We start from the raw sequence: 17,500 nt of genomic DNA, 5'->3' as shown, positions 1-17,500 counted from the left end.
CTGAACACACAGCCCTGAACACACAGCCCTGAACACACAGCCCTGAACACACACACTGCTGAACCAGGGCTGCCTCCCAGCGGGTGGACAGGAGGGTGTTGGTGATAAGTTATCGTCTCTCAAATCTGCCCCCTTCCTTCGTCTTGGGTTGTGTGGGTGGTTTGCCACAAAATTCAAATTACTAAGATTCAAATGACTACAGCCAACGCACAACCTCCTGTTTACAAACGCACCTCCCATATCGTCTCACTGCTAAGTTCTGGGGCAGGGGTCAAACAGTGCACTGTACCTTTAACTCGGACTCTGTTTCCTGTGTCCAACAGGAAGTGATGGAGATGCGTAACCAGATCGCCCATTCGGGGGTGCAGGTGGACGTTGACGCCCCTAAGGGTCAGGACCTGGCCCAGATCATGGCTGAGGTGAGGGCCAAGTACGAGAAGATGGCCCTGCAGAACCAGGAGGAGCTCAAAGCCTGGCACGAATCTCAGGTAGGTCATAAACTCACTCCATACCCCCCTAGTGGCCAGATAACCCAGCCCTTCTAAACAACTACGGAGATACTGAGGTTGAGTTCCAACTAAGAGGCTTCGAGCTCTGAAGCTGCTCAGACTCTGGGATTCAAAACATGAAGGATTTCCTTATTAGACCCTAACCTGTGTTGAACAGTACCACCCAAACAGATCAGAGACCAGTCTGTGCTCACACTGTCACCTGTGTTCAGATCTCAGAGGTGCAGTCTCAGGTGATCCAGAACACAGAGGCCCTCCAGTCCTCGCGCTCCGAGGTCAACGACCTGCGCAGACAGCTGCAGACCCTGGAGATTGAGCTGGAGTCCCAGAAGAGCCTGGTGAGACTCACTCAACACACACACACACACACACACACACAACACACACATACACATCAACACACACACACCAACACACATCCACATGAACACACACACACACACATGAACACACACATCCACTCCTCTGAAACTCCCCCACGCAGCTGATGGATAACTGTCACCAAGACTGATCGCTTGAAGGAGTTTTCAGTCTAATGTCTACCCCCCCCCCCTCTCTCTCTCTTCTCTTCTCTTCTCTTCTCTTCTCTTCTCTTCTCTTCTCTTCTCTTCTCTTCTCTTCTCTTCTCTTCTCTTCTCTTCTCTTCTTCTCTTCTCTTCTCTTCTCTTCTCAACAGAAAGCCTCTCTAGATGTCTAACCCCCCCTCTCTCTCTCTTCTCTTCTCTTCTCTTCACAACAGAAAGCCTCTCTAGATGTCTAACCCCCCCTCTCTCTCTCTTCTCTTCTCTTCTCTTCACAACAGAAAGCCTCTCTAGATGTCTAACCCCCCCTCTTCTCTTCTCTTCTCTTCTCTTCTCTTCTCTTCTCTTCTCTTCTCTTCTCTTCTTCTCTTCTTCTCTTCTCTTCTCTTCTCTTCTCAACAGAAAGCCTCTCTAGATGTCTAACCCCCCCTCTCTCTCTCTTCTCTTCTCTTCTCTTCTCTTCACAACAGAAAGCCTCTCTAGATGTCTAACCCCCCCTCTCTCTCTCTTCTCTTCTCTTCTCTTCTCTTCACAACAGAAAGCCTCTCTAGATGTCTAACCCCCCCTCTTCTCTTCTCTTCTCTTCTCTTCTCTTCTCTTCTCTTCTCTTCTCTTCTCTTCTCTTCTCTTCTCTTCTCTTCTCTTCTCAACAGAAAGCCTCGCTAGATGTCTAAACCCCCCTCTCTCTCTTCTCTTCTCTTCACAACAGAAAGCCTCTCTAGACGGAACATTGCGTGACACAGAGATGCGTTACAACATGGAGATCGAGAGCCTGAACAACGTGATTGTGAGTCTGGAGGCGGAGCTGGGCCAGCTACGCAACAGCATCGGGCAGCAGACGCAGGAGTACGAGGCCCTGCTCAACATCAAGATGAAGCTGGAGGCAGAGATCGCCACCTACAGGAGACTGCTGGACGGAGAAAACTTTACGTAAGTAACAATGAAGATGAGAGAGTCCAGTAAGAAGCTTTAATTGTGTTTTGTTGGTGTTGAAAGGGAACATAAACTAACTTTTCACAAACTTTTAAACCTTGTTTATGGTGGCAAGGTGGTACATACAAGGCTGAAAATATGTTATCTCAGACCTACGCATGTTCAAGCTACAAAGCCGGAGATTGGAGCTGGCTAGTTAGCTAGCCAGTCAATTGCACTAATTGTTAGCTATTCTACCTATACAGAGCTACTGTACAACAACCATTTTATCAAACTAAGTGAACTGCCATTTTATTTTATTTCCCTAGTAGCAAAACACAAATTGCGATATCTGAGTTATAATCTAACGCAACAATAGAATGACTGTTCTGGCACGTTCTGGAACATAGAATAACTGTTCTGGAATATTCTGGAACATAGACCAACATCTGGAATATTCTGGAATATAAACTACCTGTTCTATAATATTGTGGAACATAGACTAACCGTTCTGGAACATAGACTGACTGTTCCGGAACATGGAGTAACTGTTCTGGAACCTTCCCTCAGGCTGCAGGACGCCCTTGAAGACCAGCGAACGACCAAGAAGACCAAGGTGATGACCGTAACACAGACCCTGGTGGACGGCAAGGTGGTCTCGTCCAGCACAGAGACCAAGGAGAGAGACGTCTGAAACACAGCCTGCACTCCCATTGGTCCCACTCACTTCCTGATCACACAACACTAAAATATTATTGGCTAACTGACCTCAAGGACCTTTGGACCCCAACCATCTCTGCCATTGGTCCCTTTTACTTCCTGATTATGCAACACTAACATTCGATAGGTTAACAAATACAATCAGACACCGTAGAGGCCAACTGGATCAGATGAAAACTAGTTCATCATTTATTTATTTCATCATCATTGCCTTATGTGTCATTGGCTTTGGTCTGATGCTATTAGAAGCATAGGCATTTACAGGACAATGAGGTTGAAGTCATATTTTTTCAGTAATATAAAATCCCTTCTTATCATGTAAACCATCCAGTTTCCTGTCTGTCCATTTGTGTTTGCCTAATGTGTTGTAACTGTGTTCTCCAGACATTCCAGTAAACCATTCATTTTCTATCATCGCCATCATCATAGTTTCCTGTCTGTCCAGATGTGTTTGCCTAATGTGTTGTAACTGTGTTCTCCAGACGTTTCAATAAAGTTTTGACCAACATTTTGTGTAGGTTCTCTCAATATGTGTCAAATTATAACCAGAACAGGATGAATAATAAAAACTGAAAGCAAGCAATATAAGCTAGTGAGCCAAAGGTCAACACATTGGACAGAAAGGGATACTCTCCTACAGTCCCACTAGCAAACACCAGGCCCATAAAAATCCAGGCCAATGCATTCTAAATGTTTGCTCCCTACAACTACAGCTTTTGTAGATTTGATATTTGATATACATTTTACTAGCTGTAGGACTTTGGATTTACAGTGTGTTTACCATCTAGGTCCTGCCAGCCAGCCAGAATGATTGGATACTGATAAGCAGGCTTTAATCTGGGCGTAGCGGCCATACCCTTTCCCATGTCTAGTGGAGCAGAGGTACCTGCAGGCTCTAACCATGTGAAGGTGAAAGCAGTAAACGCCACTCTGAGGGCCAAAGGTGAAGTAGAGATAGGAAGGATAGGGAATGGCAGGTTGGAATGCACTATAAAAACGCTCTGTGTCTCGTCCACAACTCTCCTCCATACCCACCGGTGTCAGCCTGTGTCTCTCTGTCTGTCTCTCTGTCTCTCTGTCTGTCTCTCTGTATCTCTGTCTGTCTCTCTGTCTCTCTGTCTCTCTGTCTCTCTGTCTGTCTGACTCCCCCACGGCTGGATCTATCCTCTCCGGACCACAGCCATGGCCTTTCACGTTAACCATATGCAGTTATTGCCAGACATGGAGCCCAGCTACGCAGGCAGATACCCCCACAGTGTGGCTGGCGGGGCAGGGGGCTGGGGGACCAGGATCTCCAGCAGCAGCGTCACCACCACCAGGCTCAGCAGCTCCTCAGGTGGTGAGGAGGTAGACAGGTGGTGAAGAGATAGACAGGTGGTGAGGAGGTAGACAGGTGGTGAAGAGGTAGACAGGTGGTGAGGAGATAGACAGGTGGTGAGGAGGTAGACAGGTGGTGAGGAGGTAGACGGGTGGTGAGGAGGTAGACAGGTGGTGAAGAGGTAGACAGGTGGTGAGGAGGTAGACAGGTGGTGAAGAGGTAGACAGGTGTCATCTACAGTAGTTGTTCTTCATGTGTACAGGGAGATTGTTTGAGACCTGCATTTCTTTCACTATAGAACCCTATGACCTGCATTTCTTTCACTATAGAACCCTATGACCTGCATGTCTTTCACTATAGAACCCTATGACCTGCATGTCTTTCACTATAGAACCCTATGACCTGCATGTCTTTCACTATAGAACCCTATGACCTGCATGTCTTTCACTATAGAACCCTGTGACCTGCATGTCTTTCACTATAGAACCCTATGACCTGCATGTCTTTCACTATAGAACCCTATGATGAATGGCATTAAATATGTTTAGGCAACAAAGAAAAGAAAGATAAATAAAAAGCAGTAGTTAAACAGAGTATAAGCCTACGACATGAGAAACCCAGACAGACAAGTCACAAATACAGTAAAACCAATCCATGGCCCACACAGGTAGTGTAGGCTGACCAACATTGTACAGTAATAATAATCTGCTGCCAATCTGCTGCTCTGGACTATCTGTCTGTTTACAACCTGCTGGACTTTGTGTAAGTCCAGCTTGGATCATTGTTTTATAGGGACTTTCATTCTGACTGAAGTCCTATAGTACTGTATACACTATAATCAGTGCATTGCATTTTCAACTTATCAACTATCTCAATTCATCATTAAAATTAACTCATTATACTGCATTTAACACATGATCCTCCTGCACCCCCCCCCCCAGATCCTGGAGGTGACCCTGCTGAATATATACTGCATTTAACACATGATCCTCCTGCACCTCCCCCCCTCCCAGATCCTGGAGGTGACCCTGCTGAATTAATACAGCATTTAACACATGATCCTCCTGCACCTCCCCCCCTCCCAGATCCTGGAGGTGACCCTGTGGAATTTCAACCTGGCGGTCCAGACTGACAACGCTCGCCTGGCCGCCGATGACTTCCAGCTCAAGTGAGTGAGTGAAAGACTGAGTGCGTGTGTGTGTGTGTGTGTGTGTGTGTGTGTGTGTGTGTGTGTGTGTGTACCCCACCCCCCAAAAAACAGCAACAACAACAACAGACCATGTTCCAAAGGGGTTCCTCAGATGTCCCATCTGAGAATTCTTTTCAGAACGGGTTTTAAATGGGATTTTCAGAGGAGAATATAAAATGGTAGAACCTTTTGTTCTGAGTGTGCACATTCAGCGTCATGTCCCATGTTTCATTTCTGGCTGCATAACACATTTCTGCTTGTGAGATAACACAGATGACCTTGACCTTGACCTTGCGTCCAGGATGGAGTACGAGCTGGGGATGCGTCAGACGGTGGAGGCCGATGTTGCTCGGCTGAGGAAGATTCTGGACGACACCAACGTGATCCGCTTGCACCTGGAGACCGACATCGAGTCTCTGAAAGAGGAACTGATCAGCCTGAAGAAACATCACGAGACTGTGAGGACAGATCCCTCAGAACACACCCTAACATCACGAGACTGTGAGGACAGATCCCTCAGAACACACCCTAACATCACAAGACTGTGAGGACAGATCCCTCAGAACACACACTAACATCACGAGACTGTGAGGACAGATCCCTCAGAACACACCCTAACATCATGAGACTGTGAGGACAGATCCCTCAGAACACACCCTAACATCACGAGACTGTGAGGACAGATCCACCAGAACACACCCTAACATCACGAGACTGTGAGGACAGATCCCTCAGAACACACCCTAACATCACGAGACTGTGAGGACAGATCCACCAGAACACACCCTAACATCATGAGACTGTGAGGACAGATCCACCAGAACACACCCTAACATCACGAGACTGTGAGGACAGATCCACCAGAACACACACTAACATGAGGACAGATCCACCAGAACACACACTAACATCATGAGACTGTGAGGACAGATCCCTCAGAACACACACTAACATCACGAGACTGTGAGGACAGATCCACCAGAACACACACTAACATCACGAGACTGTGAGGACAGATCCACCAGAACACACACTAACATGAGGACAGATCCACCAGAACACACACTAACATCACGAGACTGTGAGGACAGATCCCTCAGAACACACCCTAACATCACGAGACTGTGAGAACCGATCCCTCAGAACACACCCTAACATCACGAGACTGTGAGAACCGATCCCTCAGAACACACCCTAACATCACGAGACTGTGAGGACAGATCCCTCAGAACACACCCTAACATCATGAGACTGTGAGGACAGATCCCTCAGAACACACACTAACATCACAAGACTGTGAGGACAGATCCACCAGAACACACCCTAACATCACGAGACTGTGAGGACAGATCCACCAGAACACACACTAACATCACGAGACTGTGAGAACCGATCCCTCCGAACACACCCTAACATCACGAGACTGTGAGGACAGATCCACCAGAACACACCCTAACATCACGAGACTGTGAGGACAGATCCCTCAGAACACACACTAACATCACGAGACTGTGAGGACAGATCCCTCAGAACACACCCTAACATGAGGACAGATCCCTCAGAACACACACTAACATGAGGACAGATCCCTCAGAACACACACTAACTCATCTCACTGGTTTGTTTTTCACAACCACAAGGATATAAGAAGCAGCACTGAGTTGACAAAATTAAAAATATTTATGTGAAACTATACATTTCAGATTATCAGAATTCTGAAAGCGCCTTAGTAATATAGAGAACCGGTCAAAAGTTTTGACACACTTTTACTTTCACTTGAATGAGCAGGTGTGTCCAAACTTTTGACTGGTACTGTAGGTTGATAGGTTGATCTGCTGTAGACGTGAGTTGGTGTCTGTGCAACTGATGCCATAGAGGATGTTTGGCAGCAGAGAGTGAGTGTGTCCTCTGTGACAGGATGTGTTGGAGATGCTTGCACAGATCACCCAGGCTGGGGTGCAGGTGGACGTGGACGCCCCTAAGGGTCAGGACCTGGCCCAGATCATGGAGGAGATGAGGGCCACGTATGAGAAGATGGCCCTGAAGAACCAGAGGGAGCTCAAAGCCTGGCACGAATCCAAAGTATGACTCTCAAGTTACCTTATGTGACACCACTGTTCAGTGTATAAGGGTAATGTGCAGTCATGACGAGGGTTAACGGTGTGTGTCTGTGTGTGTGTGTGTGTGTGTTCACAGATCACAGAGGTGCAGATCCAGGTGACTGAGAACTCCGCTGCCCTGAACCAGGCCAGCACCAGGGCCAGCGAGAGCCGCCGGTCCCTCCAGAGCCTGCAGATCGAGCTCCAGGCCCAGATCAGCCTGGTGAGCCAATCACAATCCTGCACTTCTAGTTGAGTGTAAAAGTGCTGCACACTGCCCCAACCAACGCCAACCAATGACAATGTTGGATTGGTGTGCTATGTTTGTTGGTGGCGTTGGTTGGGTGGATTTTGCAGCTGAATTTTAAACTTCCAACATTCTAACAACTGCCAACTTTAGAACGTTGGGTGTTGGCAGTTGGTTGGCGTTGGCTAGCGTTGGTTGGCATTGGTTGGCGTTGGTTGGCGTTGGTTTGCACTGGTTGGCGTTGGTTGGGGCAAGGTGCAGGCACCTTTAGGATATCTCTCTTTGATATTGATACTGCAATATTTAAACTGCCACCACTGCCACCATGTCGATGACTCCTCGTTTCTCTCTCAAATCACCCAGAAGTCCTCTCTGGAGGGCACGCTGCGCGACGTGGAGCTGCGGTTCAACCGGGAGATGGAGAAGCACAACGCCGCCCTGCTGGGCCTCCAGGCGGAGCTGACCCGGCTGCGCTCCAGCATCGGGCTGCAGACCCAGGACTACCAGGCGCTCTTAAACATCAAGATGAAGCTAGAGGCCGAGATCGCCACATACCGGAGGCTGCTGGAGGGGGGGGACCTGAGGTGAGAGTAGAAGAGCATTGAACCAACAGAAATAAATAGAAAGAACAGAATAGTTCAGTTCTTTTTTTGCCCCCCATTAAATAGAAAGTTAGAAAGGCTAAAATGGAGGGACACAACATAGGAAGTGTGCAGGGGAGGTTGGAAGTATACAGCATGAATAAATAGGATGAAGTTCTTCAGGGATTTGAGAGAGAGGACAGGGTTTGGCTTGTGTGAGATACCCGACACTAGCCTTTTACAGGAGTGTCCTTGCATGTAGGGTTAGGGTTAGGGTTAGGGTTAGGGTTAACCCTCTGGTATCAAACCATCCTGAACATTTCCATGAACACTGCACTCATCTGTGGTTTACGGCATCAAACAGATGTAGGTCCTGTATGGAAGTCTGAGGTTAAGGCGTGTCCCGTTCCTCCATTCAAACTTGTTTATCTGCAAATCATCATATTATGCAAACTAGCTGTATGCAAATATGATCTTAGCTCTCACATGGAATTAAAGGCACAGTACACCCCTTGGAATACAATAGAATATCAATAGAAGCAAAGAATGGAATCCAGCTATGGGTGCACTGCCCTAAACTTTGAGTCCGCTACCATCCCTCCTATCCCCCCCTCCTCTGCCCCCCTCTGCAGGCTGGAGGATGCTGTGGTGGAGGAGAAGAGGTCTCAGGTGACGAAGAAGGTGGTGACGGTCTCCCAGACCCTGGTGGAGGGGAGGGTTGTGTCAGTGACCGAGGATGTCCAGCGTTCCCAGCCCTCACTATAAATATCACGTTCTGGAGAATCCTCTATCGAACATCACCTCCTGGGGAATCCTCCATTTTGAAAACCATTAATTAATTCAACAAATTAGCAAGTGTGTGGGTCTACTTCAGTTTTTTTTAAATAAAATGTATCTCATACCTATCAACCTAACGGATGTACGCGTGTGTTGTCTTGCGTTTCTCCTGTTCAATCACAGTTTATCTTTCCCACAATGCATCAGGAGTTGAAATGAGAGTAGCATTATGTAAGCACATATCTCTTGTGTAATACATACTGTACAATGGTTATGTATCCTTAAACTGGTTCAAATTTAATAACATTTTTTGACTGCCATTTTGGACCGTTGAACATGTTTACCCATCAAACAAGATGCCTTGTTATATGTGAACCAACCTTTCCAAAGCCTCAGAAGGGAAGGTTCTGTAGGTTCTATGTGAACCAACCTTTCCAAAGCCTACGAAGGGAAGGTTCTGTAGGTTCTGGCCTTGGGCCCACCAGATCCGTCCTGCATACTGTGGGTCTCAGCCCAGCGGAACACAGTGTTATGTTCTAGGACAAGTTCTGGCCCTGGGCCACGAGGTCTGTCCCACGCAGTCTGGCTCCGGGCCCCGGCGGAACACTGTGTTGTTCCGGAACCTTCCAGAACCCTCTCAGGAATTCTTGGTGTGACCCCGGTGCCCTCTGCCCCCGGCGTGTCAGCGGGCCTCCGTTCCCAGGCACGCTCTGAGGGTGAGTCACAGTCTGGCCCTCCTCCTCTTGTTTTCCTGCCATTAGTCCGTCTGCCCGCCTGGCGTGGCGGCGATAAGGAGACGACCTTGTTTGGTCTCTCTGCTGATTGAGCTGCTTACCTCATGCAGTTGCATGGGAAGAGGCGTGAGATATCAGACAGTCTTCTGGCCTGGGACCTTGGTAGGACGGCCAGCCTGTCTTTGCAGAGATACCTGTGTAGATATCACTATAGCAGTGTCCACCAACTAGGGCAGAGTATCATTCGTGAGACCAAACCGTCCAAAAGCCGCTGCCCAACCCTCACCAGTGTTTTCCTGCCTACGGTTGTTATTGTGAAAGATGTGTGAAAGTGCTCTCTCCCTTCATCTCTTTTCTCTCCTCCCTCGCTCCCTCCCTCCCTCCGCTGGGGTCGTAAAGCTGTCCTCCTAACACACATCTTCTGTCCCAGTCTGGGGGGGCTAGAAAAGGCCTGATAGCAACCAGACTAGAGAGAGAGAGAGAGAGAGAGAGAGAGAGAGAGAGAGAGAGAGAGAGAGAGAGAGAGAGAGAGAGAGAGAGAGAGAGAGAGAGCATTCCACAGAAAACAGGGAGAGTGAGAAAGAGAGAAAGAGACAGAGAAAGAGAGAGACAGAGAGACAGACAGAGAGAGAGAGGGGGGGGGGGGGGTTAGAGAAAGATAGTGTGTGTGAGAGCTGCAGTGTGTGTGTGCGTGCGTGCGTGCGTGCGTGCGTGCGTGCGTGTGTGTGTGTGTGTGTGTGTGTGTGTGTCTGTACATCCTGTCCTGCATACCTGTCATTCCTGAGGCCCAGAGCCAGGCTGTGTCCAGGGTTAGGGGGGAAGCTGCCTCTCTGCAGCCCCAGAGGTGGAGCCGCTCTGGGCCAGTCTGCTCTGCTCTGGGCCATTCTGCTCTCTCCCCTGGGCCAGTCTGCTCTGCTCTGGGCCAGTCTGCTCTGCTCTGGGCCAGTCTGCTCTGTGCTCTGGGCCAGTCTGCTCTACTCTGGGCCAGTCTGCTCTGTGCTCTGGGCCAGTCTGCTCTGTGCTCTGGGCCAGTCTGCTCTGTGCTCTGGGCCAGTCTGCTCTGTGCTCTGGGCCAGTCTGCTCTGTGCTCTGGGCCAGTCTGCTCTGCTCTGGGCCAGTCTGCTCTGCTCTGGGCCAGTCTGCTCTGTGCTCTGGGCCAGTCTGCTCTGTGCTCTGGGCCAGTCTGCTCCGTCCTGCCCCCTAGATGCCCTCTGGGGAAACATCAGGACTGCTTCAACTCCAACTCTTGTCACGAGGAAGGCAAGATGGAAATGGACAAAGGCTCGCACATCCAAAATGTTTAAAACGGGGTGCTAGACAAAACAAAAAAACTAATCAGGAAAAGAAGTCTGTACACCAGATATATGCTCCCAGGATTTTTTATTGACACCGAGGGGAAGTTTCGGGCTACAAGCCCTTCATCACATCACCACTAACCAGAAGGGGCTCAACTACCTTTCAATAACTCTCCCCTTGTTGACATGCGTGTGTAACCAGGTGAGCTGAGTCCTCGTGAGCCCTGGTGGGGTGAGTCCCAGCTCCTCAAAGCAGCGCTGACAGTCCCTCCAAGTGGGACGTCCCTATTGGCGCATCTATCAGCGCGTCCGCCTCGCAAGCGGGAGAGCTCGTATGAGCGTGGGTTCGAATCCCGCCCCTGGGCCAGCCCGCTCAACACGGGCTTAAAGCTTCTACACTGAGAAGCCCTGGTGTTCAGGGACTTAAAGCTTCTACACTGAGAAGCCCTGGTGTTCAGGGACTTAAAGCTTCTACACTGAGAAGCCCTGGTGTTCAGGGACTTAAAGCTTCTACACTGAGAAGCCCTGGTGTTCAGGGACTTAAAGCTTCTACACTGAGAAGCCCTGGTGTTCAGGGGCTTAAAGCTTCTACACTGAGAAGCCCTGGTGTTCAGGGACTTAAAGCTTCTACACTGAGAAGCCCTCGTGTTCAGGGGCTTAAAGCTTCTACACTGAGAAGCCCTGGTGTTCAGGGACTTAAAGCTTCTACACTGAGAAGCCCTGGTGTTCAGGGACTTAAAGCTTCTACACTGAGAAGCCCTGGTGTTCAGGGACTTAAAGCTTCTACACTGAGAAGCCCTGGTGTTCAGGGACTTAAAGCTTCTACACTGAGAAGCCCTGGTGTTCAGGGACTTAAAGCTTCTACACTGAGAAGCCCTGGTGTTCAGGGACTTCCTGCCCCTTGTGTTCTGCCAGTATGATGGATGGTCACGTGATGGGCTGGGCAGGACCAGGGGGGGGGTTTATCTGGGTAGGGCCGGGGGGGGGGTGTAATCTGGGCAGGACCGGGGGGGGGGGTATTATCTGGGTAGGGCTGGGGGGGGGTATTATCTTGGGGGCTGTCTGTGTTGTAACAGGACCAGGGTGGGGGGGGGCTGTCTCTGTGTTGTAACAGGACCAGGGGGGGGGGCTGTCTCTGTGTTGTAACAGCCATGGCTTCACGTCTGGGGTAACTGGAGCACGTCTGGGGTAACTGGAGCACGTCTGGGGTAACTGGAGCGCATCGCGGACCGCTGTCGCAATGAGACAAGAGGGAGACGTGAGGAGCAGGACAGTGTGTGAGGTCAGAGGTCAGCAGGGCTGGGAGATGATGGACAGCTGAGAGAGCAGGTCAGAGGTCAGCAGGGCTGGGAGATGATGGACAGCTGAGAGAGCAGGTCAGAGGTTATCACTGCATGATCACAGCTCTGGATTAAAGGTCACGATAATTGTAGCAGCGGATGAATTACCCATTGTAAGGGCAAAGGTCATTGATGAGCTCTCTCTCTCTCTCTCTCTCTCTCTTTCTCTCTCTCACTCTCTCTCTCTCTCTCTCTCTCTCTGGCTTTAGTGGCATGAGATATACAGTATGATAGATTTTGCAAGGAAGCTAATTTCCATCTGCAGTTCTTACATAGAACATGAACACAATGAAGACACAATCTGCCGTGTGGACAACAAAGGACACCATTCGTTGAACGAGGACAGTACATAATAAAAGAGCGTTATGATGTATACCACAATAATACTATAACTACTGACAAGCATACATGCAAGTATACTTACATACATACATACATACATACATACATACATACATACATACATACATACATACATACATACATACATACATACTGTCTTGTCAAACTGGGAAACCACAAACATCATCATCACAATTCAGGGAAAGTTCCCATTTCTCCCCCCTAGAGGGGAAAACAGTCATTGCGGCTGGTCAACTGTTACCAGCTGAGGGCATCATCATCATCATCATCTTCATCCGCTTATCCAGGGTCGGGTCGCGGAGGCAGCAGCTCCAGCAGGGGGCCCCAGACATCCCTTTCCCTAGCAGCATCAACCAGCTCTGCCTGGGGAATCTTTAGCCGCTCACAGGCCAGTGCGGAGATGTAGTCCCGCCACCTAGTCCTGGGTCTACCCCGCGGCCTCCTCCCAGCCGGACACGCCTGGAACACCTCCCTAGGGAGGCGCCCAGGAGGCATCCTCACTAGATGCCCGAACCACCTCAACTGGCTCCTTTCGACGCAAAGGAGCAGCGGCTCTACTCCGAGTCTCTCCCGGATGACTGAACTTCTCACCCTATCTCTCAGGGAGACCCCAGCCACCCTCCGGAGAAAACTCATTTCGGCCGCTTGTATCCGTGATCTCGTTCTTTCGGTCATGACCCATCCTTCATGACCATAGGTGAGGGTGGGGACGAAGATAGACCGGCAGATCGAGAGCTTTGCCTTTTGGCTCAGCTCTCTTTTCGTCACAACAGTGCGGTAAAGCGACTGCAGAACCGCACCAGCTGCTCCGATTCTCCGGCCAAACTCCCTCTCCATGCCACCGGTTTCCTGAGGGCAATGTGCAATTAAGGCAATAGCTGCTCAACAGAGGTGTTCACCCTTTTAACTAGGAAACTCCAGTGAGAAGGCAATTGGAGCTGGAACAAACACTGGTGGGGAAGATTGCCCACTACAAAGAACTGTTGTGCTTTGTAACTGCCTGCTAAATGACCAGAGTGGCTGCCGGTTTTTCACTGCTACCACCAATGAAACGACAACAAAAAGAAAACAAAATCCTAAATAAAAGGAGAAAGATAATTTCTATCTGATCATTGAGAGTGGAATCCTGTGGGACTCTGGGCAGACAGTTTAGCCCTTTTTCAAGTTCGGGGACAGCACAGATAAACATAACTTGACAGTGAAAAACCGTGTCACCACTGGAAAACCAGGAAACGGAGACAGGAAGACCAGGATACTGAAACGGGGTCTTGCAAACTGAAACAGCAGGAGCAACAACCTAGGATCCTGGACATAAAGTTCCAAACAATTCAAGACAATTCACCATAAGGCCTCACTCAAGCCCTCACCTGTGAGCAACCCCAACCATGGCTGAGGAAGCTACTGGGAAGTCAGTTGAGCAACTCAAGGCGGAGAGAGCGACGGCAAAAGGATTATTCTCTCGTCTGGTCAACAGCATCACCAGGACCTATGAGGATATGTCTGAGGAAGAACTCAGAGACAGTTTCAAGAGACTCACAATAGGAGCCGAGAAAGTCATGGAAGCCAATGACAATGTGGAGGCCAGAATCCTCGCAGAGCTGGATGAGGAGGCAGCTGAGCTAACTGAGCGTCAGAAAGCCGATCTAGCAAAGACTGTGAAGGAGTCTGAGTTGAAACTCAAGGAAGTCAAGCATCTTATTCAGACAGCTCTCTGGGACAATTTTGGAGTTCATGAAATGTCCATAGCTCTACAGGCAGCAGAGGAGGAGTGTAAACGCACTACTGCTGTAGAACCCAACGGTAACCAGGAGGGATATGAGTTCATGCTTAACCACCTGGAAGGACTGGTGAAGACTGCAAAGGAGATGCACAGTCGGTGGAAGCGATGGATCCCCCAAGATCAACAGAGAATCATTCTGAATGACTTAAAGGGGCTTGAACTTCAAACCACCAAGCTGGTTTCCAAGAAGGCTGACTTCATACAGGAGAGGATAAAAGGGGAAGCTAGAAGAGAACCAATTGCCTCCAGTCATCCTTTGCCAGCCATCAAATTGAAACCAACAGAACTTCCTAAATTCACTGGCAACAAACTTTTTAATTTTCACAGGTGGAGAAAGGACTGGGAAGCACTCCAGAGGCAGGGTGAGCCGACCGGTTCTAAGGAGGTGAAAAAAGCCCAATTGCTGGACAGTATTGATGACAGGATCATAAGAGACCTTCACCTCACCACTCACAGTGCTGCAGATGACATCTTCCGTGTCCTAGAGAACCGCTTCGGGAATCAGACATCTATTGCTATTGAAATAGTGGAGGAGCTACAGAAAATGTCACCTGTCAGAAGTAACCAGCCACGGAAAATAGTGGAGTTGATCCAAGCAGTGGAGAAGGCACTTCAAGACCTGAGTGAGCTTGGAGACACAGGTGCTATAAAAAATCCACTGGTGACCAAATCAATTGAGGGTAAACTCCCAGATTCTCTCAAGAAAGAATGGCTTGTCTATGTGGCTGATAGAAGAAATGCTGTGGCTCCAGCCAATCGGTTTGACGGTCTCTTGAAATTCCTCAAAGGGCAAGAAAGCATATATGAGCAGCTTGAGCAACTGAGGGATGAAGAACCAAGCAGGAGAGAAACCAAGACGGAGCCAAGACATGCCAGAACAAAGTCTACCAAGGCAGGCGACGACTGCACTGGCTGTGTTGTCTGTGGAGATGGCAAACACAAGAGGAAGCTTTACTTCTGCATGCAGTTTCGAGCGCTAAAGCTAACAGAGAAAAAGGCGGCAGCTAAGAAGTTGGGAGCATGCAAGAGATGTCTTGATGTTCAGGATGACAGTTCATACTGCAAACCAGACTTCCTGTGTACCAACCATGCCTGCAATGAGGAACATGCTCCTGAGCATCACTTCTATCTGTGTCCTAACAAGAAAAGCAGTGTACCTCAGAAAAAGAGCAAACCTGGATCAGAGGAAGAGAAAAGCAAGAGGAAGTACACAGAGGAACAAGAAGAGTTCGTCAAAAAGCTATCCCCAGAGCTGGCAAAACAATGTCGTGATGTATTCTCAAATGCTGCATCAAAGGCTTTCAGCACTGGACAAGAACAACCAGGCCTTCTAGTGGAGAGTGGATTACAGGAGTTACCAGTGATCATGATGCTTCTGGAGGTCACAGCAAATGCTGGACAAAAGATTGGAACATTAATTGACCTGGCATCAGACACTAATTATATAACTCACAAGGCTGCAAACAGACTGAACCTCAGAAGTGAAGACATCACTCTCATCGTCCATGGTGTTGGTGGGATGAAGGCCCGTGTGGATACAAAGCGGTACCTCCTAAAGATCAGAGTGAACACTCCTAAAGGCACTCTGAAGTCCTACCAATTGGTCTGCTATGGGCTGGACAGTATTGCCGACATCCACAAACGTGTGAATCCCAAACAGCTGCAGAAACTCTTTCCAGACATCCCACTTGGAGAGCTGACAAGACCCAAAGAGATAAGCCTGCTCATAAGCCACAGAGAAGGTCAGCTTGCACCCCAAAGGATCAAAGTTGTCGGAGACCTTGTGCTATGGGATGGACCACTGGGGAATACAGTGGGAGGGACTCATCCTGAGCTCTTTGAGGAGCTCACCGTGTCAGCCCACATGTCCAAAACACACTTTGCAAGATCAATGCGAACTGCTGCTGTGAAGTATGAGGAGCTCACTGGCAAAGTTTCAGAGAGACTTCCGTCAAACACTCAGGTTTACACCACGCTCCAGGAGTCAAGCACCTCAACCACCAACCGGGACTTCTTAGAGTGGTGGAAATGGGACAGTATCGGTGCAGCATGCGAACCAAAGTGTGGAGGGTGCCGCTGTGGAAACTGTCAGCCAGCTGGCAAAGAAATGACTCTTGCAGAGGAGAGGGAGCTTGAAGTGGTAAGGGAAGGCCTCACCTATGTCACAGATGACAGTCACATCAGGGAGCCACATTGGCATGCCAGGTATCCTTGGGTAGAAGACCCTGTCTCCCTGCCAAACAATAAAAGAACCGTTGGCCACATTCCTCAGAACAGAAAAGCAACTAGCCAAAGCACCTGAATGGAAAGTTGCATATGCTGCACAAATACATGACATGGTCAATCGAAGAGCTGCAGTCAGACTGTCTATGGACGCAATCACCAACTGGAATGGACCAGTGTGGTACCTGAGTCACCTCATTGCCCCCAACCCACACTCTGTCACAACTCCGGTGAGAATCGTATGGAACAGCAGTCAAAGGTGCAGAGGTGTGAGCATGAATGACCTGCTGATGAAAGGCCCTGATGTTCTCAATCAGATTCGAGCTGTCCTTCTCAGATTCAGAGGCGGAGTGTACGCTGCTCTGGGGGACGTAAAAAAGATGTATAATTCTGTCTGGTTAGAAGATCGTGAAATGCACCTACACAGATTTCTCTGGCGAGACTCTGAGGATGAGGAGCTGGGAGAATATGCCATAACGAGTAAACACTGGAGACAAACCAGCAGGGTGCATAGCACAGCTCGCAATGCGTGAGACTGCTAACCTCCCTCTCTTTGCCCACCTCAAAGAGGAGCGTCTGGTGCTTCACAATGACAGCTATGTTGATGATATTCTCACTTCCCACAACAACCTTGATCAGCTGAAATCCATCACAGCCAATGTAGAGAGGATCCTGAAGGCTGGAGGTTTTGAGTTGAAACCTTGGGTCTTTTCTGGGCAAAGTGGGAGGAAAGAGTGCACTGGTGAAGAGGAAAGGACAAAGACAAAGACTGTGGTATTACCAAACCAGATGCATGATGAGGACAACAAGGCACTTGGCCTGGGCTACATAGTGGAGGAAGATGAGCTCCATGTCATGATTGGAATCAATTTCTCAAAAAGAAAGCAAAAGA

At 49.1% G+C, this 17,500-nt stretch overlaps 3 protein-coding genes across 3 annotated transcripts in view; all 3 read left to right on the top strand.

Annotated features, from left to right (window-relative positions):
- krt18a.1 (keratin 18a, tandem duplicate 1) overlaps positions 1-3,170 on the top strand; it is an 8,636-nt gene extending 5,466 nt beyond the window's left edge. The window contains exons 4-7 of the mRNA XM_084446272.1: positions 324-488; positions 722-847; positions 1,740-1,960; positions 2,513-3,170. Coding sequence (XP_084302398.1) covers positions 324-488; positions 722-847; positions 1,740-1,960; positions 2,513-2,636 — 636 coding nt within the window. The 3' untranslated portion in view covers positions 2,637-3,170. The remainder of the gene's footprint in view (positions 1-323; positions 489-721; positions 848-1,739; positions 1,961-2,512) is intronic.
- Positions 3,171-3,883: 713 nt separating this feature from the next.
- On the top strand, positions 3,884-11,304 carry LOC311315569 (keratin, type I cytoskeletal 18-like; the record flags this gene model as incomplete). Its single annotated transcript, XM_084446237.1, has 10 exons — positions 3,884-4,009; positions 5,066-5,148; positions 5,471-5,627; positions 7,087-7,251; positions 7,366-7,491; positions 7,879-8,099; positions 8,729-8,818; positions 9,504-9,589; positions 10,790-10,867; positions 11,105-11,304. The coding sequence occupies 10 exons, from the start codon at positions 3,884-3,886 to the stop codon at positions 11,302-11,304; spliced, it is 1,332 nt and encodes a 443-aa protein (XP_084302363.1).
- A 2,686-nt stretch (positions 11,305-13,990) lies between these two features.
- The window catches only part of LOC311315568 (tensin-3-like), a gene marked incomplete at its 5' end in the record, with an annotated part of 24,914 nt that continues 21,404 nt past the window's right edge, over positions 13,991-17,500 (top strand). Inside the window, one exon of the mRNA XM_084446236.1 lies at positions 13,991-16,590. Within this exon, the coding sequence (XP_084302362.1) occupies positions 13,991-16,590 (2,600 nt within the window). The remainder of the gene's footprint in view (positions 16,591-17,500) is intronic.

The sequence above is a fragment of the Borostomias antarcticus genome (genome assembly GCF_949987555.1).
Source record: "Borostomias antarcticus genome assembly, chromosome: 11".
Classification (NCBI taxonomy): Eukaryota; Metazoa; Chordata; class Actinopteri; order Stomiiformes; family Stomiidae; genus Borostomias; species Borostomias antarcticus.
This window is presented reverse-complemented; position numbering and strand designations above follow the sequence as displayed.